General features: G+C 53.4%; 1 protein-coding gene across 1 annotated transcript in view; it reads left to right on the plus strand.

Annotated features, from left to right (window-relative positions):
* The first annotated feature begins 857 nt into the window (after positions 1 to 857).
* The window catches only part of LOC141066966 (myomegalin-like), a 444,577-nt gene continuing 424,722 nt past the window's right edge, over positions 858 to 20,712 (plus strand). The window contains exon 1 of the mRNA XM_073558019.1: positions 858 to 1,210. Within this exon, the coding sequence (XP_073414120.1) occupies positions 1,064 to 1,210 (147 nt within the window). The 5' untranslated portion in view covers positions 858 to 1,063. The remainder of the gene's footprint in view (positions 1,211 to 20,712) is intronic.

The raw sequence follows: 20,712 nt of genomic DNA on the forward strand, positions 1-20,712 counted from the left end.
TTTTAAACTAAAACTAACTTTAATGGCCAGTGCCAGGCAGCTGCTGCAAATGCAAATAAAGTAATGGGAAACTGAAATAGAGCGGGTGCAGAGAAGAGTGACAAGTCGTTAAGGGAATGGGTGAAGTGCAACACCAAGATATGTCATTAAACCTAGGATTATTCAGTTTGGCAAAACAAAGGCTTAGTGATGATCTTACTAAATTGTACAAATATATGAGGGGACAGGACAGTGCAGAGAGCTTTTTAATGATCTTTTTAACCTGATGACTGGAATGATGATGAGGGGGCATCCTATGACTAGGGGAAAGAAGGTTTAAGCATACTCACAGATGCAGATTCTTTACTCTAAGAGCAGTGAGACTATAGAAGGACTTACCGAAATGCTTTTCTTGAAAAATATATTCCAGGTTATGAGTACTAAATTCTGTGATGATGAGATGTTGATCCTCTGAACTAGTCATATTGTCATGTAGCATAGGGAAGGAGTTTCTCCTTTAAAATGGGCAATTAGCGTCTGCCTCATGGGATTTTGGCCATCCTCTGGATCAACATGTTAAAGATAAATCGACTGAGTTCACATTTTATTTTCAACCTTATAACACTATGAATTTCTTGCAATAACGATTGTTTACTGCAAGCCAAAGAACATAGCAAATGTTCAGATTGTATGACATGTTAGCCAAGTAACAGCTGCCACAATAAAAGTCACAGTGCAGCTCCAGTGACAGCTCTCTAGTGCTATCAGCTTTCAGCACTTGTGCCTGGAAAGGATTTATGACAGTTGTCTGCTATCGAGTCCATAAATATCTCCCTGAAGTTAAAAAAGAAAAAGCAACTGGTCTCTGAACACTGGACTGTTGAGCTGGGCTAGTTTCTGAAGGATACACAGATGTCTTAGCTCCAAGTCAGCTGAGAACGTTTCACTATGATTTCTTAGTAGCTCAAATGCACACTTTTATGTTTGTGCTTGTTTTTATTTTGTAGAATACAGTTTGTATACAGTGAGATATATATTATTTAAAATATGCTAAAGTGTAGAAAACGGAAGAACTAACTACAAAATGACCATGTCTATCGGATACCGAACACTGTCGCAACACTTAAATGATCTAAAGAAAGAAAATTTTAGCCTGAAATTGAGGATCTACTTCCTAGAAGAACGAATTCAGCATAAGTTTGAAGAAAGTAGCGATGATGTCTACAAAAGTGTAAGTAATTATGACTTCCTCATATATTTTCTTGCCAAATAGGACATGATGCCATTAAAGGGAATCTGTAACCCCTTTTTTGAGATATCATATAATGATATCATTCAATTGTGTGTCACATAAGGATTCTCTTCGTACTTTTGCTTCCCCCTGACCCCGCACCTTTCATGCATAAATACTAGGGATGGGCAAGTCTACTCGCTAGGACTCGTTACTCGGCGAATAGTAAGGGACTCGCTGGACTCGTTACTCGGCGAGTCTCCCAGTGATTACTCGCACAGTAACGAGTCCAATGCAAGTCAATGGCAATCCTAGTTTTGTCAGAGTTTTTTTTTCTCACTCACTAGACTCGCTATATCACATCGCTGTCAACAGCGAGTCTGAGCGAGTCTACGATTCCGAGTCCTGTATACTGGATTCGCTTATACAGAATCTGTTATGTTCCTACAAGTTTCCAAGACAGCCTATGTCAACACACAGCGATTGTGAGCGAGTCTGAGCGAGTCTACGAATCCCGAGTCCTGTATACTGGATTCGGGACTCGCAAATATAGAATCTGTTATGTTCCTACAAAGCTTCCGAGACAGCCTAGCGTGTTAGGTCAGAAAACTTTTTTAGATGGACAAGCATGTTAGCCAATCATATTCAGTAATGTTGGTTGTGGCAGGACTATGATTGGCTTCTGTCCATCGTGATGTCTATGTCATGTATGAGAGGTGAGGCTGTATATAAGCCTTTTCCACCGCCATTTCCTCTACATTCCTGAGAGATCTGAGATAGAGCAGGGTGAGGTAGATGCTTGAGCAGATCATAGGGATTGTCAGTTAGTGTAGGGAAACTTCAAGATTCCTTATATTAAACCCAAACAGCTCTTCTGAGAGCTACCAGGAGGACAGAGGAGTACTGTGTAGACTGTAGGCAGGCAGGCAGGGAGGATCAAGCCTTACAGTGCAGTGCACAGTGCAGGGGCTAGTGTGCAGCTTCACTGCTAGGTGTCAGCACACACACTTACCCCGCCAGCAAGTGACGCCTACAGCACCACCTAACTCCATCTCGGTGACTGTGCATTTGTCAACAATGTCACAAAAACCACAATTTCCCAAAAAAGAGGTTGCAAAGGGATGAGGTCGTGGCCGTAGCAGTGCAGGGAACATCACTTGAGCGATCTCCCTCCAGGCTGTAGTCCGCTGGATGTTATGCCCATAGGCAGGGTCAGTTGGGAGCCAAAGCAGGGGCCGAGCCTCCACCAGATCAATCAACTGCAGCGTGTTGACAGTGACACGGGCCATGATTGCTCTGTATTGCTCTGTGTGTGTGTGCGTATGTCAACTCGCCTCGGATTATTTCCTGTTTGCTCAAAGCATGGTGTGTGCTAGAGAAAATCGCTTCCCTCGCCTCATCGGCGCTAAATAAGACAAACAAATGCGAGTTTGGACTCGGACACAGCAGCAACAAACTGTTGCGAGTGGGGTTTACAAATCGCCAATGCAAGCGCTTTCCGAGACACATCTGCGATTTGTAAATCGCACATTACTCGCTAAGACTCGCTTCCCCATTCATTAACATTGGACTCGCTAGACTTGCAACGAGTAGCGAGTCCCGGGCTCGGACTCGCTAGAGTCAAGCGATTCCGAGTAATTTAGGACTCGCCCATCACTAATAAATACCGTTTTTATGTCGGTTCAGATGTATGTAAACTGCCGCTGTCAGGTCCGATGGGCGGGGCTTATTCACCTGCTCCCTCCCTCCCTGTCTTGTTCTACACAAGAAGAAATGCGTAGAGCAAGACAGGGAGGGGGGAGCAGGTGAATAAGCCCCACCCAGCGGACCGGACAGCGGCAGTTTATATACATCTGAACCAATATAAAATAGGTATTTATGCATGAAAGGTGCGGGGTCAGTGGGAAGCAAAAGTACTAAGAGAATCCTTATGTGACACACAATTGAATGATATCATTATATGATATCTCAAAAAAGGGGTGACAGATTCCCTTTAAGCAGTGTAAAAGCTATTATCTATTTATCTCTCATATCTATCTATCTATCTATCTATCTATCTATCATATATCTGTTATCTATCTATCTGTTATCTATCTCTATCTATCTATCTATTATCTATCATTTATCTGTTATCTATCTATTATCTATCTATTATATATCAGTTAGCTAGCTATCTATTATCTATCTGTTATCTATCTATCATCTATATGTTATCTATCTATTTATCTATCTATTATCTATCATTTATCTGTTATATATCCATCTATCTAGCTATCTATCATCTATCTATCTATTATCTATCATTTATCTGTTATCTATCTATTATCTATCTATCTATTATCTATCAGTTAGCTAGCTATCTATCATCTATCTGTTATCTATCATCTATATGTTATCTTTCTATCTATCTATTATCTATCACCTATATGTTATCTATCTATCTATCTATTATCTATCATCTATCTGTTATCTATCTATATCAATTATCTATCTGTCTATTATCTATCATATCTATCTATCTATCTATCTATCTATCTTTCTGTTTATCTATCGTCTATATGCTATCTATCTATCTATCTATCTATCTATCTATCTATCTACCTATTATCTATCATCTATCTGTTATCTATCTATCTATCTATCTATCTCTATTATCTATCTGTCTATTATCTATCATATCTATCAATCTAATATCTATCTATTCTATCTATCTACCTATCTATCATCTATCTATAACTCTCTCATCTATCTATTATCTATCCCATAGTTATCTATTATCTATCTATCTATCTATCTATCTATCTATCTATCTATCTATCTACCTATTATCTATCTATCACTTTATCATCTCCCTTTTATCTATCCCATATCTATCTATCGATCTATCTTCTGTCTATCTTTCTATCACTCCATCATCTATCTATTATCTATCTATCATCTATCCCATATCTATCTATCTCTCTATCTATCGTCTACCTATCTATCTTTTATTACTCTATCTATTCTCTATCTATTCTCTATCTTCTATCATGTACCTAGCTATCTTTTATCACTCTATCTATTCTCTATCTATTATCATCTATCATCTATCTATTATCTATCATCTATCTATCCCATATCTCTATCTCTATATCTTTCATCTACCTATCCATCTTTCTATCACTCTATCATCTATCTCTATCACTCGCTCTACCCAACATTACACCTAATAAGTAATAATGAATTCCCTTTTTAATGCCTAATATTAGTGTGATATAGATGATTGTGATATGCATATACAAGAAAAAAGCAAAATGGACTGTGGCATTCGTGGGTAAGTAAAAATTGTCACGCTTTAATGGGTCACATTAAAACAAAACCACAATGGTAGTGAATTAAAATATGCTGCAACACTGACGCGTTTCTGAGCTTGAAGATTTTTACATGACCACAGCCCATTTTGCTTTTCTCTTAGATGTTTACCATTTGTCGGTGCTCAAGGAGGGATGCATGCTCATTATGGAAATGGCAGTCTACATGTCTTCTTCTTCTTTCCTTGCTTATTTTGTTCAGTGAATAGTTGTATGTAGATGTTTTATATTATGTGCTGTCTGGATTTTTCATTGGGAAAAACAATTTTGAAAAAAACCTTCTTTGCTCTTCGTTTCACTGCACATGCTGATTTGTCTGTCCCGTACTAATCTCCTGCTCTGAAGTTGCATGCAGTACGTCTTTGTTTTTTAGACATAGATTTCCCGGAGCGCTGCGGTCAATCCTCTATACTAGTTATAAAAGGAATGCATTTACAGTATGTATTTGGTTGTATCCTATCTGGTTCCTTATAAAAGTATTTTTTTTAAATATTTAAAAAACATGGTAAAAGAAAAAGATATCTGCTCACTATAGATGAAAAACAAAAAAAGTGATTAACATACCAGTAGGACTATATTGCTTATATCGTTCTCAGGATTAGCTGGAATCCTAGCCACAAGAAATATCCTACTGACAAAGTGTTATAAAACAGGATGGATGTTTCACCCAATGAAGAGGCACGAAATATTCAAAATACAATGACAATAGTATGTTAGCTACCAGATCGTCAAAAATATTGACAATATAACATACTTTTTAATGGTTATCTAGTGGACATGTGAAAACTCCTACCATGGGGAAAAAGTATTTAGTCAGCCACCAACTGTGCAAGTTCTCCCACTTAAAAAGATGAGAGAGGCCTGTAATTGACATCATGGGCAGACCACAACTATGAGAGTCAAAATGAGAAGACAAATCCAGAAAATCACCTTGTCTAATTATAGTGGTATGAAAAAACCACTATATTGTAATCCGAACACTGCTAACTTATTATAGTGGTTTGAAAAAACCACTGTATTGTAATCCGAACGCTGCTAACTTATTATAGTGGTTTGAAAAAACCACTGTATTGTAATCCGAACGCTGCTAACTTATTATAGTGGTTTGAAAAAACCACTATATTGTAATCCGAACGCTGCTAACTTATTCTTCTTCTTCTTATTATAGTGGTTTGAAAAACCACTATATTGTAATCCGAACGCTGCTAACTTATTCTTCTTATTATTATTATTAAGTTGATTTCCGCAATTAATACAGCCCGAACCGCTACACGCACAGACTCCGTTGAGGTGTCGTTTCGAAGCTAGCACCCATGAGAGGTGTGCTAAGTATTTTTCGTGTCGATCAGATTTGTAGTTTTTGCGCAATTTGCGTTCGAAAATGTTTTTTCCCGTCATTGGAATGCACTGTCTCCAATGCATTTGAATGGGGAAATGTCAAAACGTGCCCTGAGGCGATTGAAATGGCAGTTGAGCTCATTGATATGCGCAGGCAGAACCAGTTACTATGCCAACGCCTACGAACGTCACATGACATCTCCAGAACAGAGCTTCTGCCACATAATATCAGCTCTTAAAGCGAAACCCACAGCACAAATGCAAATCTAGCTTCATCACATGACACATGCCCCTGAGAGAGAATGTGTGCGCCAAAGTGTATTTAGAAGCCCAGTGAGCCAAACTGGCTCTTAAAGGGCCGAAGTGCAAAAGTGACTGTTAAAGGGCCGGCGCACCGAAATGAGTCTTAAAGGGCCAACACGCCAAATCGAAAGCTGAGTGACCACAGGCTCCAAATGGGAGGCTGATCGACCCCCCGGCCTCCAAATCGGAGGCTGAGCCACCCCGGCCTCCAAATTGGAGGTTGAGCCACCCCGGACTCCAAATCGGAGGCTGAGCCACCCCGGCCTCCAGATCGGAGGCTGAGCCACCCCGGCCTCCAAATTGGAGGCTGAGCCACCCCGGCCTCCAAATCGGAGGGTGATTGACCCCGGCCTTCAAATCGGAGGCTGATTGACCCCGGCCTCCAAATCGGAGGCTGAGCCACCCCGGCCTCCAAATCGGAGGCTGAGCCACCCCGGCCTCCAAATCGGAGGCTGAGCCACCCCGGCCTCCAAATCGGAGGCTGAGCCACCCCGACCTCCAAATCGGAGGCTGAGCCACCCCGGCCTCCAGATCGAAGGCTGAGCCACCCCGGCCTCCAAATTGGAGGCTGAGCCACCCCGGCCTCCAAATCGGAGGGTGATTGACCCCAGCCTTCAAATCGGAGGCTGATTGACCCCGGCCTCCAAATCGGAGGCTGAGCCACCCCGGCCTCCAAATCGGAGGCTGAGCCACCCCGGCCTCCAAATCGGAGGCTGAGCCACCCCGGCCTCCAAATCGGAGGCTGAGCCACTCCGGACTCCAAATTGGAGGCTGAGCCACCCCGGCCTTCAAATCGGATGCTGAGCGACCCCGGCCTCCAAATCGGAGGCTGAGCCACCCCGGCCTCCAAATCGGAGGCTGAGCCACCCCGGCCTCCAAATCGGAGGCTAAGCCACCCCGGCCTCCAAGTCGGAGGCTGAGCCACCCCGGCCTCCAAATCGGAGGCTGAGCCACTCCGGACTCCAAATCGGAGGCTGAGCCACCCCGGCCTTCAAATCGGATGCTGAGCGACCCCGGCCTCCAAATCGGAGGCTGAGCCACCCCGGCCTCCAAATCGGAGGCTGAGCCACCCCGGCCTCCAAATCGGAGGCTGAGCCACCCCGGCCTCCAAATCGGAGGCTGAGCCACCCCGGCCTCCAAATCGGAGGCTGATCGACCCCGGCCTCCAAATCGGAGGCTGATCGACCCCGGCCTCCAAATGGGAGGCTGAGCCACCCCGGCCTCCAAATGGGAGGCTGAGCCACCCCGGCCTCCAAATGGGAGGCTGAGCCACCCCAGCCTCCAAATGGGAGGCTGAGCCACCCCGGCCTCCAAATCGGAGGCTGAGCCACCCCGGCCTCCAAATCGGAGGCTGATCGACCCCGGCCTCCAAATCGGAGGCTGATCGACCCCGGCCTCCAAATCGGAGGCTGAGCCACCCCGGCCTCCAAATCGGAGGCTGAGCCACCCCGGCTTTCAAATCGGATGCTGAGCGACCCCGGCCTCCAAATCGGAGGCTGATCCACCCCGGCCTCCAAATCGGAGGCTGAGCCACCCCGGCCTCCAAATCGGAGGCTGAGCCACCCCAGCCACCAAATCGGAGGCTGAGCCACCCCGGCCTCCAAATCGGAGGCTGAGCCACCCCTGCCTCCAAATCGGAGGCTGATCGACCCCGGCCTCCAAATCAGAGGCTGATCGACCTCGGCCTCCAAATGGGAGGCTGATCGACCCCGGCCTCCAAATGGGAGGCTGATCGACCCCGGCCTCCAAATGGGAGGCTGATCGACCCCGGCCTCCAAATGGGAGGCTGAGCCACCCCGGCCTCCAAATGGGAGGCTGAGCCACCCCGGCCTCCAAATGGGAGGCTGAGCCACCCCGGCCTCCAAATTGGAGGCTGATCGACCCCGGCCTCCAAATCGGAGGCTGAGCCACCCCGGCCTCCAAATCGGAGGCTGAGCCACCCCGGCCTCCAAATCGGAGGCTGAGCCACCCCGGTCTCCAAATCGGAGGCTGAGCCACCCCGGCCTCCAAATCGGAGGCTGATCGACCCCGGCCTCCAAATCGGAGGCTGATCGACCCCGGCCTCCAAATCGGAGGCTGAGCCACCCCGGCCTCAAATTCGGAGGCTGAGCCACCCCGGCCTCCAAATCGGAGGCTCTTTGACCTCGGCCTCCAAATCGGAAGCTCATCGACCCCGGCCTCCAAATCTTACCGAGTGGCCCCGCCCACCAAATCGGACCCAGAGAGGCCCTGCCCACCAAACCGGACCCAGAGAGGCCCTGCCCACCAAACCGGACCCAGAGTGGTCCCGCCAACCAAATCGGACCCAGAGTGGCCCCGCCGACCAAATCGGACCCAGAGGGTCTCCGCCCACAAAATCAGACCCTAAGGGGCCCAACCCACCAAATCTGACCCTGAGGGGCCCCAACCACAAAATCGGACCCTGATTGGTCCCAACCACAAAATCAGACCCTGAGAGGCCCCGGCCACAAAATCGGACCCTGAGGGGCCCCAGCCACAAAATCGGACCCTGAGGGGCCCTGGCCATAAAATCGGACCCTGAGGGGCCCAACCCACATAATCGGACCCTGAGGGGCCACGGCCAGAAAATCGGACCCTGAGGGGATCCGGCCACAAAATCAGACCCTGAGGGGCCCCGGCCACAAAATCGGACCCTGAGGGGCCCCACTCACAAAATCAGAACCTGAGGGGCCCCACCCACAAAATCGGACCCTAAGGGGCCACACCCACAAAATCGGAGCCTGAGAGATCCCCGCCAACAATTCAAGCCCTGAGGAGCCCAGGCCAAGGAATCAGATCCTGAGGGGCCCCACCCACCAAATCAGACCCTGAGGCCAAAGTGGCCTCTGAGAGGCACTCACAGTTAAAACGGATCCTGAGTTGAAAGTCTTGCAGGGGCAGCAGGCAAGTCTCTCTTAAAGGGGCAGCCCGGGCACCATTTCAAACCACTATCTGTACTTCCTTCAGGAAATACACATCTAGTTATTATTATTAAGTTGATTTCCGCAATTAATACAGCCCGAACCGCTACACGCACAGACTCTGTTGAGGTGTCGTTTCGAAGCCAGCGTCCATGGGAGGTGTGCTAAGTATTTTTCGTGTCGATCAGATTTGTAGTTTTTGCGCAATTTGCGTTAGAAATTTTTTTTCCCGTCATTGGAATGCACTGTCTCCAATGCATTTGAATGGGGAAATGTCAAAACGTGCCCTGAGGCGATTGAAATGGCAGTTGAGCTCATTGATATGCGCAGGCAGAACCAGTTACTATGCCAACGCCTACGAACGTCACATGACATCTCCAGAACAGAGCTTCTGCCACATAATATCAGCTCTTAAAGCGAAACCCACAGCACAAATGCAAATCTAGTTTCATCACATGACACATGCCCCTGAGAGAGAATGTGCGCCAAAGTGTATTTAGAAGCCCAGTGAGCCAAACTGGCTCTTAAAGGGCCGAAGCGCCAAAGTGATTCTTAAAGAGTCGGCGCACCAAAATGAGTCTTAAAGGGCCGACGCGCCAAATCGAAAGCTGAGCCACCCCGGCCTTAAATTCGGAGGCTGAGCCACCCTGGCCTCCAAATCGGACCCAGAGTGGCCCCGCCCACCAAAAACGGACCCAGAGTGGCACAGCTCACCAAATCGGACACTGAGGGCCCCCGCCCACCAAATCGGACCCTGAAGGGCCCCGCCCACCAAATCGGACTCAGAGGGGCCCTGCCCACCAAATCGGACCCTGAGGAGCTCCGTCCACCAAATCGGACCCAGAGTGACCCCGCCCACCAAATCGGACCATGAAGGGCCCCGCCCACCAAATCGGAAGCAGAGGGGCCCCGCCCACCAAATCGGACCCTGAGGGGCCCCGCCCACGAAATCGGACCCTGAGGGGCACTGCCCACTAAATCGGACCGAGAGAGGCCACGCCCACCAAATCGGACCCTGAGGAGCCCCGCCCACCAAATCAGACCCCGAGGTGCCCCTCCCACCAAATCAGACCCCGAGGGGCCCCGCCCACCAAATCAGACTCTGAGGGGCCCCGCCCACCAAATCGGACCCAGAGTGGCCCCGCCCACCAAAATGGACCCAGGGGGCTCCACCCACAAAATCAGACCCTGAGGGGACCCGGCCACGAAATCGGAGCCTGAGGGGCCCCGGCCACGAAATCGGACCCTGATGGGCCCCGGCCACGAAATCGGACCCTTAGGTGCCCCGGCCACGAAATCGGACCCTGAGGGGCCCCGGCCATGAAATCGGACCCTGAGGGGCCCCAACCACAAAATCAGACCCTGAGGGGACCCGGCCATGAAATCGGACCCTGAGGGGCCCCGGCCACGAAATCGGACCCCGAGGGGCCCCGGCCATGAAATCGGACCCTGAGGGGCCCCGGCCACAAAATCGGACCCTGAGGGGCCCCGGCCACAAAATCGGACCCTGAGGGGCCCCACCCTCAAAATCTGACCCTGAGGGGCCCCACCCTCAAAATCTGACCCTGAGGGGCCCCACCCTCAAAATCTGACCCTGAGGGGCCCCACCAACAAAATCGGACCCTGATAGGCCCCGGCCACAAAATCGGGCCCTGATGGGCTCCGGCCACAAAATCAGGCCCTGATGGGCCCCGGCCACAAAATCGGGCCCTAATGGGCCCCGGCCACAAAATCAGGCCCTAATGGGCCCCGGCCACAAAATCGGACCCTGAGAGGTCCCGGCCACAAAATCGGACCCTGAGGGGCACCACCCACAAAATCGAACCCTGAGGGGCCCCGGCCATAAAATCAGACCCTGAGGGGCCCCGGCCATAAAATCGGACCCTGAGGGGCCTCACCCACAAAATCAGACCATGAGGGGCCCCACACACAAAATTCAGACCCTGAGGGGCCCCACCCATAAAATCGGACCCTGAGGGGACCCACCCACAAAATCGGACCCTGAGGGGCCACACCCACAAAATCAGACCCTGAGAGGCCACACCCACAAAATCAGACCCTGAGGGGCCCCACCCACAAAATTGGACCCTGAGGAATCCCGGCCACTAATTCAAATCCTGAGGTGCCCAGTCCAACGAATCGGATCCTGAGGGGCCCCACCCACCAAATCGGACCCTGAGTAGACCCGGCCACAAAATCAGACCCTGAGGGGCCCCACCCACAAAATCGGACCCTGAGGGGCCCCACCCTCAAAATCGGATCCTGAGGGGCCCAACCAACAAAATCGGACCCTGAGGGGCCCCAGCCACAAAAGCGGACCCTGAGGGCCCCACCCACCAAATTGGACCCTGAGGGGCCCCGCCCACAAAATCAGACCCTGAGGGGCCCCGCCCTCAAAATCGGACCCTGAGTAGACCCGGCCACAAAATCAGACCCTGAGGGGCTCCAACCACAAAATCGGACCCTGAGGGGCCCCAGCCACAAAATCGGACCCTGAGGGGCCCCACCCTTAAAATCGGATCCTGAGGGGCCCGCCCACCAAAATGGACCCTGAGGGGCCCCGCCAACCAAATCGGACTCTGAGGGGCCCCACCCACAATATCGGACCCTGAGGGCCCCCAACCACAAAATCGGACCCTAAGGGGCCCCGGCCACAAAATCGGACCCTGAGAGACCCCGGCCACAAAATTGAACCCAGAGGGGCCCCACCCACCAAATCGGACCCTGAGGGGCCCCGCCCACCAAATCAGACCCTGAGGGGCCCCACCAACCAAATCGAACTCTGAGGGGCCCCACCCACAAAATCAGACCCTGAGGGCCCCGAACCACAAAATCGGACCCTTAGGGGCCCCGCCCTCAAACTCGGACCCTGAGTAGACCCGGCCACAAAATCAGACCCTGAGGGGCCCCAACCGCAAAATCGGACCCTGAGGGGCCCCGGTCACAAAATCGGACCCTGAGGGGCCCGGCCACAAAATCGGACCCTGAGGGGCCCCGGCCACAAAATCGGACCTTTAGGGGCCCCACCCTCAAAATCAGACCCTGAGGGGCCCCGGCCATAAAATCAGACCCTGAGGGGCCCCGGCCACAAAATCGGACCCTGAGGGGCCCCGGCCACAAAATTGTACCCTGAGGGGCCCCACCCACAAAAACAGACCCTGAGGGGCCCCACCCATAAAATCGGACCCTGAGGGGACCCACCCACAAAATCGGACCCTGAGGGGCCACACCCACAAAATCGGACAGTGAGAGGCCACACCCACAAAATCGTACCCTGAGGGGCCCCACCCACAAAATCAGACCCTGAGGGGCCCCACCCACAAAATCGGACCCTGAGGGGCCCCACCCACAAAATCGAACCCTGAGGGGCCCCACCCATAATATCGGACCCTGAGGGGACCCACGCACAAAATCGGACCCTGAGGGGCCGCACCCACAAAATCGGACCCTGAGAGGCCACACCCACAAAATGAAACCCTGAGGGGCCCCACCCACAAAATTGGACCCTGAGGAGCCCTGGCCACTAATTCAAATCTTGAGGAGCCCAGGCCACCGAATCGGATCCTGAGGGGCCCCACCCACCAAATCAGACCCTGAGGCCAAAGTGACCCCTGAGAGGCACCCACATTTAAAACGGATCCTGAGTTGAAAGTCTTGCAGGGGCAGCAGCCAAGTCTCTCTTAAAGGGGCAGCCCAGGCACTATTTCAAACCACTATCTGTACTTCCTTCAGGAAATACACATCTAGTATTATTATTACTATTCAGTTGATTTCCGCAATTAATGCGGCCCGAACCGCTACACGCACAGACTCCGTTGAGGCCTCGTTTCGAAGCCAGCGTCCTCGAGTGGTGTGCTAAGTATTTTTCATGTAGATCGGATTTGGAGTTTTTGCGCAATTTGCGCTTGAAAAAACATTTTCCTCAATGCATTTCAATGGGAAAATGTTGCCATAGGGAAAACATGGGACAGTCGTGAGGTGGCAGTTAAGCTCATTGATATGCGCAGGTTCACCCAGTTACTATGCCAACGCCTACGAACGTCACATGACCTCTCTAGGACAGCGTTTCTGGCAGATAATTTCAGCTCTTAAAGCGAAACCAACAGCTTAAATGCAAATCTAGCTTCATCACATGACGCATGCCACTGAGAGAGAATGTGCGCCAAAGTGGATTTAGAAGCCCAGTGAACCAAACTGGCTCTTAAAGGGCCGATGCACCAAAGTGATTCTTAAAGGGCCGGCGCACCGAAATGAGTCTTAAAGGGCCGGGGCGCCAAATCGAAAGCTGAGTGACCCCAGGCTCCAAATCGGAGGCTGAGCCACCCCGACCTCCAAATCGGAGGCTGATCCACCCTGGCCTCCAAATCAGACCCAGCGTGGCCCCGCTAAAAAAATCAGACCCTGAGTGGCCCCGCCCACCAAAACGAACCCAGAGTGGCACAGCCCACCAAATCGGACCCTGAGGGGCCCCACCCACCAAATCGGACCCTGAGGGGCCCCACCCACCAAATCGGACCCTGAAGGGCCCCGCCCACCAAATCGGACCCTGAAGGGCCCCGCCCACCAAATCGGACCCTGAGGGGCCCCACCCACCAAATCGGACCCTGAGGGGCCCCGCCCACCAAATCGGATTCTGAAAGGCCCCAACCACAAAATCGGACACTGAGGGGCCCAGACACAAAATCGGACCCTGAGGGGCCCCACCCACAAAATCGGACCCTGAGGGGCCCCACCCACAATATCGGACCCTGAGGGGCCCCGCCCACCAAATCGGACCCTGAGTGGCCCCGCCCACCAAATCGGAGCCTGAGGGGCCCCACCCACCAAATCGGACCCTGAGGTGCCCCGGCCACAAAATCCGACCCTGAGGGGCCCCACCCACCAAATCGGACCCTGAGGTGCCCCGGCCACAAAATCGGACCCTGAGTGGCCCCACCCACAAAATCAGGCACTGAGGGGTCCCACCCACAAAATCAGACCCTGAGGGGCCCCGCCCACCAAATAGGACCCTGAGGGGCCCCACCCAGCAAATCAGACCATGAGGGGCCCCACCCACAAAATCGGACCCTGAGGGGCCCCACCCACAAAATCAGACCCTGAGGGGCCACACCAACAAAATTGGACCCTGAGGGATCCCGACCACCAATTCAAACCCTAAGGAGCCCAGGCCACCGAATCGGATCCTGAGGGGCCCCACCCACCAAATCAGACCCTGAGGCCAAAGTGGCCCCTGAGAGGCACCCACACTTAAAACGGATCCTGAGTTGAAAGTCTTGCTGGGGCAGCAGGCAAGTCTCTCTTAAAGGGGCAGCCCGGGCACCATTTCAAACCACTATCTGTACTTCCTTCAGGAAATACAAATCTAGTTCTTCTTATTATTTTCCAGTTGATTTCCGCAATTAATGCGGCCCGAACCGCTACACGCACAGACTACGTTGAGGTGTTGTTTCGAAGCCAGCGTCCATGAGAGGTGTGCTAAGTATTTTTCGTGTCGATTGGATTTGTAGTTTTTGCGCAATTTGCGTTTGAAAATTTTTTTTCCCGTCATTGGAATGCACTGTCTCAATGCATTTGAATGGGGAAATTTTGCCATAGACAAAACGTGCCCTGAGGCGATTGAAATGGCAGTTGAGCTCATTGATATGCGCAGGCAGACCCAGTTACTATGCCAACGCCTACGAACGTCACATGACCTCTCCAAGACAGAGCTTCTGCCACATAATATCAGCTCTTAAAGCAAAACACACAGCACAAATGCAAATCTAGCTTCATCACATGACACATGCCCCTGAGAGAGAATGTGCGCCAAAGTGGATTTATAAGCCCAGTGAGCCACCCTGGCTCTTAAAGGGCCGACGCGCCAAAGTGATTCTTAAAGAGCCGGCGCACCAAAATGAGTCTTAAAGGGCCGGCGCGCCAAATCGAAAGCTGAGTGACCCAAGGCTCCAAATCGGAGGCTGATAGACCCTGGCCTGCAAAAAGGAGGCTGAGCCACCCTGGCATCCAAATTGGACCCAGAGTGGTCCCGCCCACCAAATCGGACCGAGAGTGGCCCCGCCCACCAAATCAGACCCTGAGGGGCCCCATCCACAAAATCGGACCCTAAGGGGCCCCACCCACAAAATCGGACCCTGAGGGGCCCCACCCACAAAATCGGACCCTGAGGGGATCTGGCCACAAAATCAGACCCTGAGGGGCCCCGGCCACAACATCGGACCCTGAGGGGCCCCGCCTACAAAATTGAACCCTGAGGGGCCCCAACCACAAAATCGGATCCTGAGGGGCCCCATCCACAAAATCGGACCCTAAGGGGCCCCACCCACAAAATCGGACTCTGAGGGGCCCCACCCACAAAATCGGACCCTGAGGGGATCTGGCCACAAAATCAGACCCTGAGGGGCCCCAGCCACAACATCGGACCCTGAGGGGCCCCGCCTACAAAATTGAACCCTGAGGGGCCCCAACCACAAAATCGGATCCTGAGGGGCCCCACCCACAAAATCGGATCCTGAGGGGCCCCAACCACAATATCGGACCCTGAGGGGCCCCACCCACAAAATCAGACCCTGAGGGCCCCGGTCAAAAAATTGGATCCTGAGGGGCCCCAACCACAAAATCGAACCCTGAGGGGCCCCAACCACAAAATCGGACCCTGAGGGGCCCCACCCACAAAATTGGACCCTGAGGGGCCCCGGGCAAAAAACTGGACCCTGAGGGGCCCCACCCACAAAATTGGACCCTGAGGGGCCCCGGCCACAAAATCGGACCCTGAGGGGCCCCGGCCACAAAATCGGATCCTGAGGGGCCCCTACCACAAAATCGGACCCTGAGGGGCCCCAACCACAAAATCGGACCCTGAGAGGCACCGGCCACAAAATCGGACCCTGAGGGGCCCCGGACACAAAATCGGACCCTGAGGGGCCCCGGCCACAAAATCGGACCCTGAGGGGCCCCGGCCACAAAATCAGACTCAGTGTCCCCGCCCACCAAATTGGACCCTGAGGGGCCCCGCCCACCAAATCAGACCCTGAGGGGACCCGCCCACCAAATCGGACCCTGAGGGGCCCCGCCCACCAAATCGGACCCTGAGGGGCCCCGCCCACCAAATCAGACCCTGAGGGGCCCCGCCCACCAAATCAGACCCTGAGGGGCCCCGCCCACCAATTCAGACCCTGAGGGGCCCCGCCCACTAAATCGGATTCTGAAAGGCCCCAACCACAAAATCGGACCCTGAGGGTCCCCACCCACAAAATCGGACCTTGAGGGGCCCCGCTGACCAAATTGAACTCTGAGAGGCCCCACTCACCAAATCGGACCCTGAGTGGCCCCGCCCACCAAATCGGACCCTGAGTGGCCCCGTCCACCAAATCGGACCCTAAGGGGCCCCACCCACAAAATCGGACCCTGAGGTGCCCCGGCCACAAAATCGGACCCAGAGGGGCCCCACCCACAAAATCGGGCCCTGAGGGGTCCCACCCACAAAATTGGACCCTGAGGCCAAAGTGACCCCTGAGAGGCACCCACAGTTAAAACGGATCCTGAGTTGAAAGTCTTCCAGGGGCAGCAGGCAAGTCTCTCTTAAAGGGGCAGCCCGGGCACCATTTCAAACCACTATCTGTACTTCCTTCAGGAAATACACATCTAGTATTATTATTACTATTCAGTTGATTTCCGCAATTAATGCGGCCTGAACCGCTACGCGCACAGACTCCGCTGAGGTGTCGTTTCAAAGCCAGCGTCCATGAGAGGTGTGCTAAGTATTTTTCGTGTCGATCGGATTTGTATTTTTTGCGCAATTTGCGTTTGAAAATTTTTTTTCCCGTCATTGGAATGCACTGTCTCAATGCATTTGAATGGGGAAATTTTGCCATAGACAAAACGTGCCCTGAGGCGATTGAAATGGCAGTTGAGCTCATTGATATGCGCAGGCAGACCCAGTTACTATGCCAACGCCTACGAACGTCACATGACCTCTCCAAGACAGAGCTTCTGCCACATAATATCAGCTCTTAAAGCAAAACACACAGCACAAATGCAAATCTAGCTTCATCACATGACACATGCCCCTGAGAGAGAATGTGCGCCAAAGTGGATTTATAAGCCCAGTGAGCCACCCTGGCTCTTAAAGGGCCGACGCGCCAAAGTGATTCTTAAAGAGCCGGCGCACCAAAATGAGTCTTAAAGGGCCGGCGCGCCAAATCGAAAGCTGAGTGACCCAAGGCTCCAAATCGGAGGCTGATAGACCCTGGCCTGCAAAAAGGAGGCTGAGCCACCCTGGCATCCAAATTGGACCCAGAGTGGTCCCGTCCACCAAATCGGACCGAGAGTGGCCCCGCCCACCAAATCAGACCCTGAGGGGCCCCATCCACAAAATCGGACCCTAAGGGGCCCCACCCACAAAATCGGACCCTGAGGGGCCCCACCCACAAAATCGGACCCTGAGGGGATCTGGCCACAAAATCAGACCCTGAGGGGCCCCGGCCACAACATCGGACCCTGAGGGGCCCCGCCTACAAAATTGAACCCTGAGGGGCCCCAACCACAAAATCGGATCCTGAGGGGCCCCATCCACAAAATCGGACCCTGAGGGGCCCCAACCACAAAATCGGACCCTGAGGGGCCCCACCCACAAAATCGGACCCTGAGGGGATCTGGCCACAAAATCAGACCCTGAGGGGCCCCAGCCACAACATCGGACCCTGAGGGGCCCCGCCTACAAAATTGAACCCTGAGGGGCCCCAACCACAAAATCGGATCCTGAGGGGCCCCACCCACAAAATCGGATCCTGAGGGGCCCCAACCACAATATCGGACCCTGAGGGGCCCCACCCACAAAATCAGACCCTGAGGGCCCCGGTCAAAAAATTGGATCCTGAGGGGCCCCAACCACAAAATCGAACCCTGAGGGGCCCCAACCACAAAATCGGACCCTGAGGGGCCCCACCCACAAAATTGGACCCTGAGGGTCCCCACACACAAAATTGGACCCTGAGGGGCCCCGGGCAAAAAACTGGACCCTGAGGGGCCCCACCCACAAAATTGGACCCTGAGGGGCCCCGGCCACAAAATCTGACCCTGAGGGGCCCCGGCCACAAAATCGGATCCTGAGGGGCCCCTACCACAAAATCGGACCCTGAGGGGCCCCAACCACAAAATCGGACCCTGAGAGGCACCGGCCACAAAATCGGACCCTGAGGGGCCCCGGACACAAAATCGGACCCTGAGGGGCCCCGGCCACAAAATCGGACCCTGAGGGGCCCCGGCCACAAAATCAGACTCAGTGTCCCCGCCCACCAAATTGGACCCTGAGGGGCCCCGCCCACCAAATCAGACCCTGAGGGGACCCGCCCACCAAATCGGACCCTGAGGGGCCCCGCCCACCAAATCGGACCCTGAGGGGCCCCGCCCACCAAATCAGACCCTGAGGGGCCCCGCCCACCAATTCAGACCCTGAGGGGCCCCGCCCACTAAATCGGATTCTGAAAGGCCCCAACCACAAAATCGGACCCTGAGGGTCCCCACCCACAAAATCGGACCTTGAGGGGCCCCGCTGACCAAATTGAACTCTGAGAGGCCCCACTCACCAAATCGGACGCTGAGTGGCCCCGCCCACCAAATCGGACCCTGAGTGGCCCCGTCCACCAAATCGGACCCTAAGGGGCCCCACCCACAAAATCGGACCCTGAGGTGCCCCGGCCACAAAATCGGACCCAGAGGGGCCCCACCCACAAAATCGGGCCCTGAGGGGTCCCACCCACAAAATTGGACCCTGAGGCCAAAGTGACCCCTGAGAGGCACCCACAGTTAAAACGGATCCTGAGTTGAAAGTCTTGCAGGGGCAGCAGGCAAGTCTCTCTTAAAGGGGCAGCCCGGGCACCATTTCAAACCACTATCTGTACTTCCTTCAGGAAATACACATGTAGTATTATTATTACTATTCAGTTGATTTCCGCAATTAATGCGGCCTGAACCGCTACGCGCACAGACTCCGCTGAGGTGTCGTTTCAAAGCCAGCGTCCATGAGAGGTGTGCTAAGTATTTTTCGTGTCGATCGGATTTGTAGTTTTTGCGCAATTTGCGTTTGAAATTTTTTTTTCCCGTCATTGGAATGCACTGTCTCCAATGCTTTTCAATGGGAAATGGCAAAACGTGCCGTGAGGCAATTGAAATGGCAGTTAAGCTCATTGATATGCGCAGGCACACCCAGTTACTATGCCAACGCCTACGACCGTCACATGACGCCCCGAGAACAGAGCTTCTGCCACATAATATCAGGTCTTAAAGCGAAACCCACAGCACTAATGCAAATCTAGCTTCATCACATGACACATGCCCCTGAGAGAGAATGTCCGCCAAAGTGGATTTAGAAGAAACCCAGTGAGCCAAACTAGCTCTTAAAGGGCCGACGCGCCAGGGTGATTGTTAAAGGGCCGGCCCACCGAAATGAGTCTTAAAGGGCCAACACGCCAAATCGAAAGCTGAGTGACCACAGGCTCCAAATGGGAGGCTGATCGACCCCCCGGCCTCCAAATCGGAGGCTGAGCCACCCCGGCCTCCAAATCGGAGGCTGAGCCACCCCGGCCTCCAAATCGGAGGCTGAGCCACCCCGGCCTCCAAATCGGAGGCTGAGCCACCCCGGCCTCCAAATCGGAGGCTGATCCACCCCGGCCTCCAGATCAGAGGCTGAGCCACCCCGGCCTCCAAATCGGAGGCTGAGCGACCCCGGCCTCCAAATCGGAGGCTGAGCCAACCCGACCTCCAAATCGGAGGCTGATCTACCCCGGCCTTCAAATCGGAGGCTGAGCCACACCAGTCTACAAATCGGAGGCTGAGCCACCCCGGCCTCCAAATCGGAGGCTGAGCCACCCCTGCCTCCAAATCGGAGGCTGAGCCGCCCCGGCCTCCAAATCGGAGGCTGAGCCGCCCCGGCCTCCAAATCGGAGGCTGAGCCGCCCCGGCCTCCAAATCGGAGGCTGAGCCGCCCAGGCCTCCAAATCGGAGGCTGACCGACCCCGGCCTCCAAATTGGAGGCTGACCGACCCTGGCCTCCAAATCGGAGGCTGATCGACCCTGGCCTCCAAATCAAAGGCTGATCGACCCAGGCCTCCAAATCGGAGGCTGAGCCACCCCGGCCTCCAAATCGGAGGCTGATTGACCCTGGCCTCCAAATCGGAGGCTGATCGACCCCGGCCTCCATATCGGAGGCTGATCGACCCGGCCTCCAAATCGGAGGCTGATCGACCCCGGCCTCCAAATCGGAGTCTGAGCCACACCCGGCCTCTAAATCGGAGACTGAGCCACCCCGGCCTCCAAATCGGAGGCTGAGCCACCCCGGCCTCCAAATCGGAGGCTGAGCCACCCCGGCCCCCGAATCGGAGGCTGAGCCACCCCAGCCTCCAAATTGGAGGCTGAGCCACCCCGGAATACAAATCGGAGGCTGAGCCACCCCAGCCTCCAAATCGGAGGCTGAGCCACCCCGGCCCCCGAATCGGAGGCTGAGCCACCCCGGCCTCCAAATTGGAGGCTGAGCCACCCCGGAATACAAATCGGAGGCTGATCGACCCCGGCCTCCAAATCGGAGGCTGATCAA

This window comes from Dendrobates tinctorius, unplaced genomic scaffold (assembly GCF_039654945.1).
Source record: "Dendrobates tinctorius isolate UK_male_01 unplaced genomic scaffold, ASM3965494v1 ptg000012l, whole genome shotgun sequence".
Classification (NCBI taxonomy): Eukaryota; Metazoa; Chordata; class Amphibia; order Anura; family Dendrobatidae; genus Dendrobates; species Dendrobates tinctorius.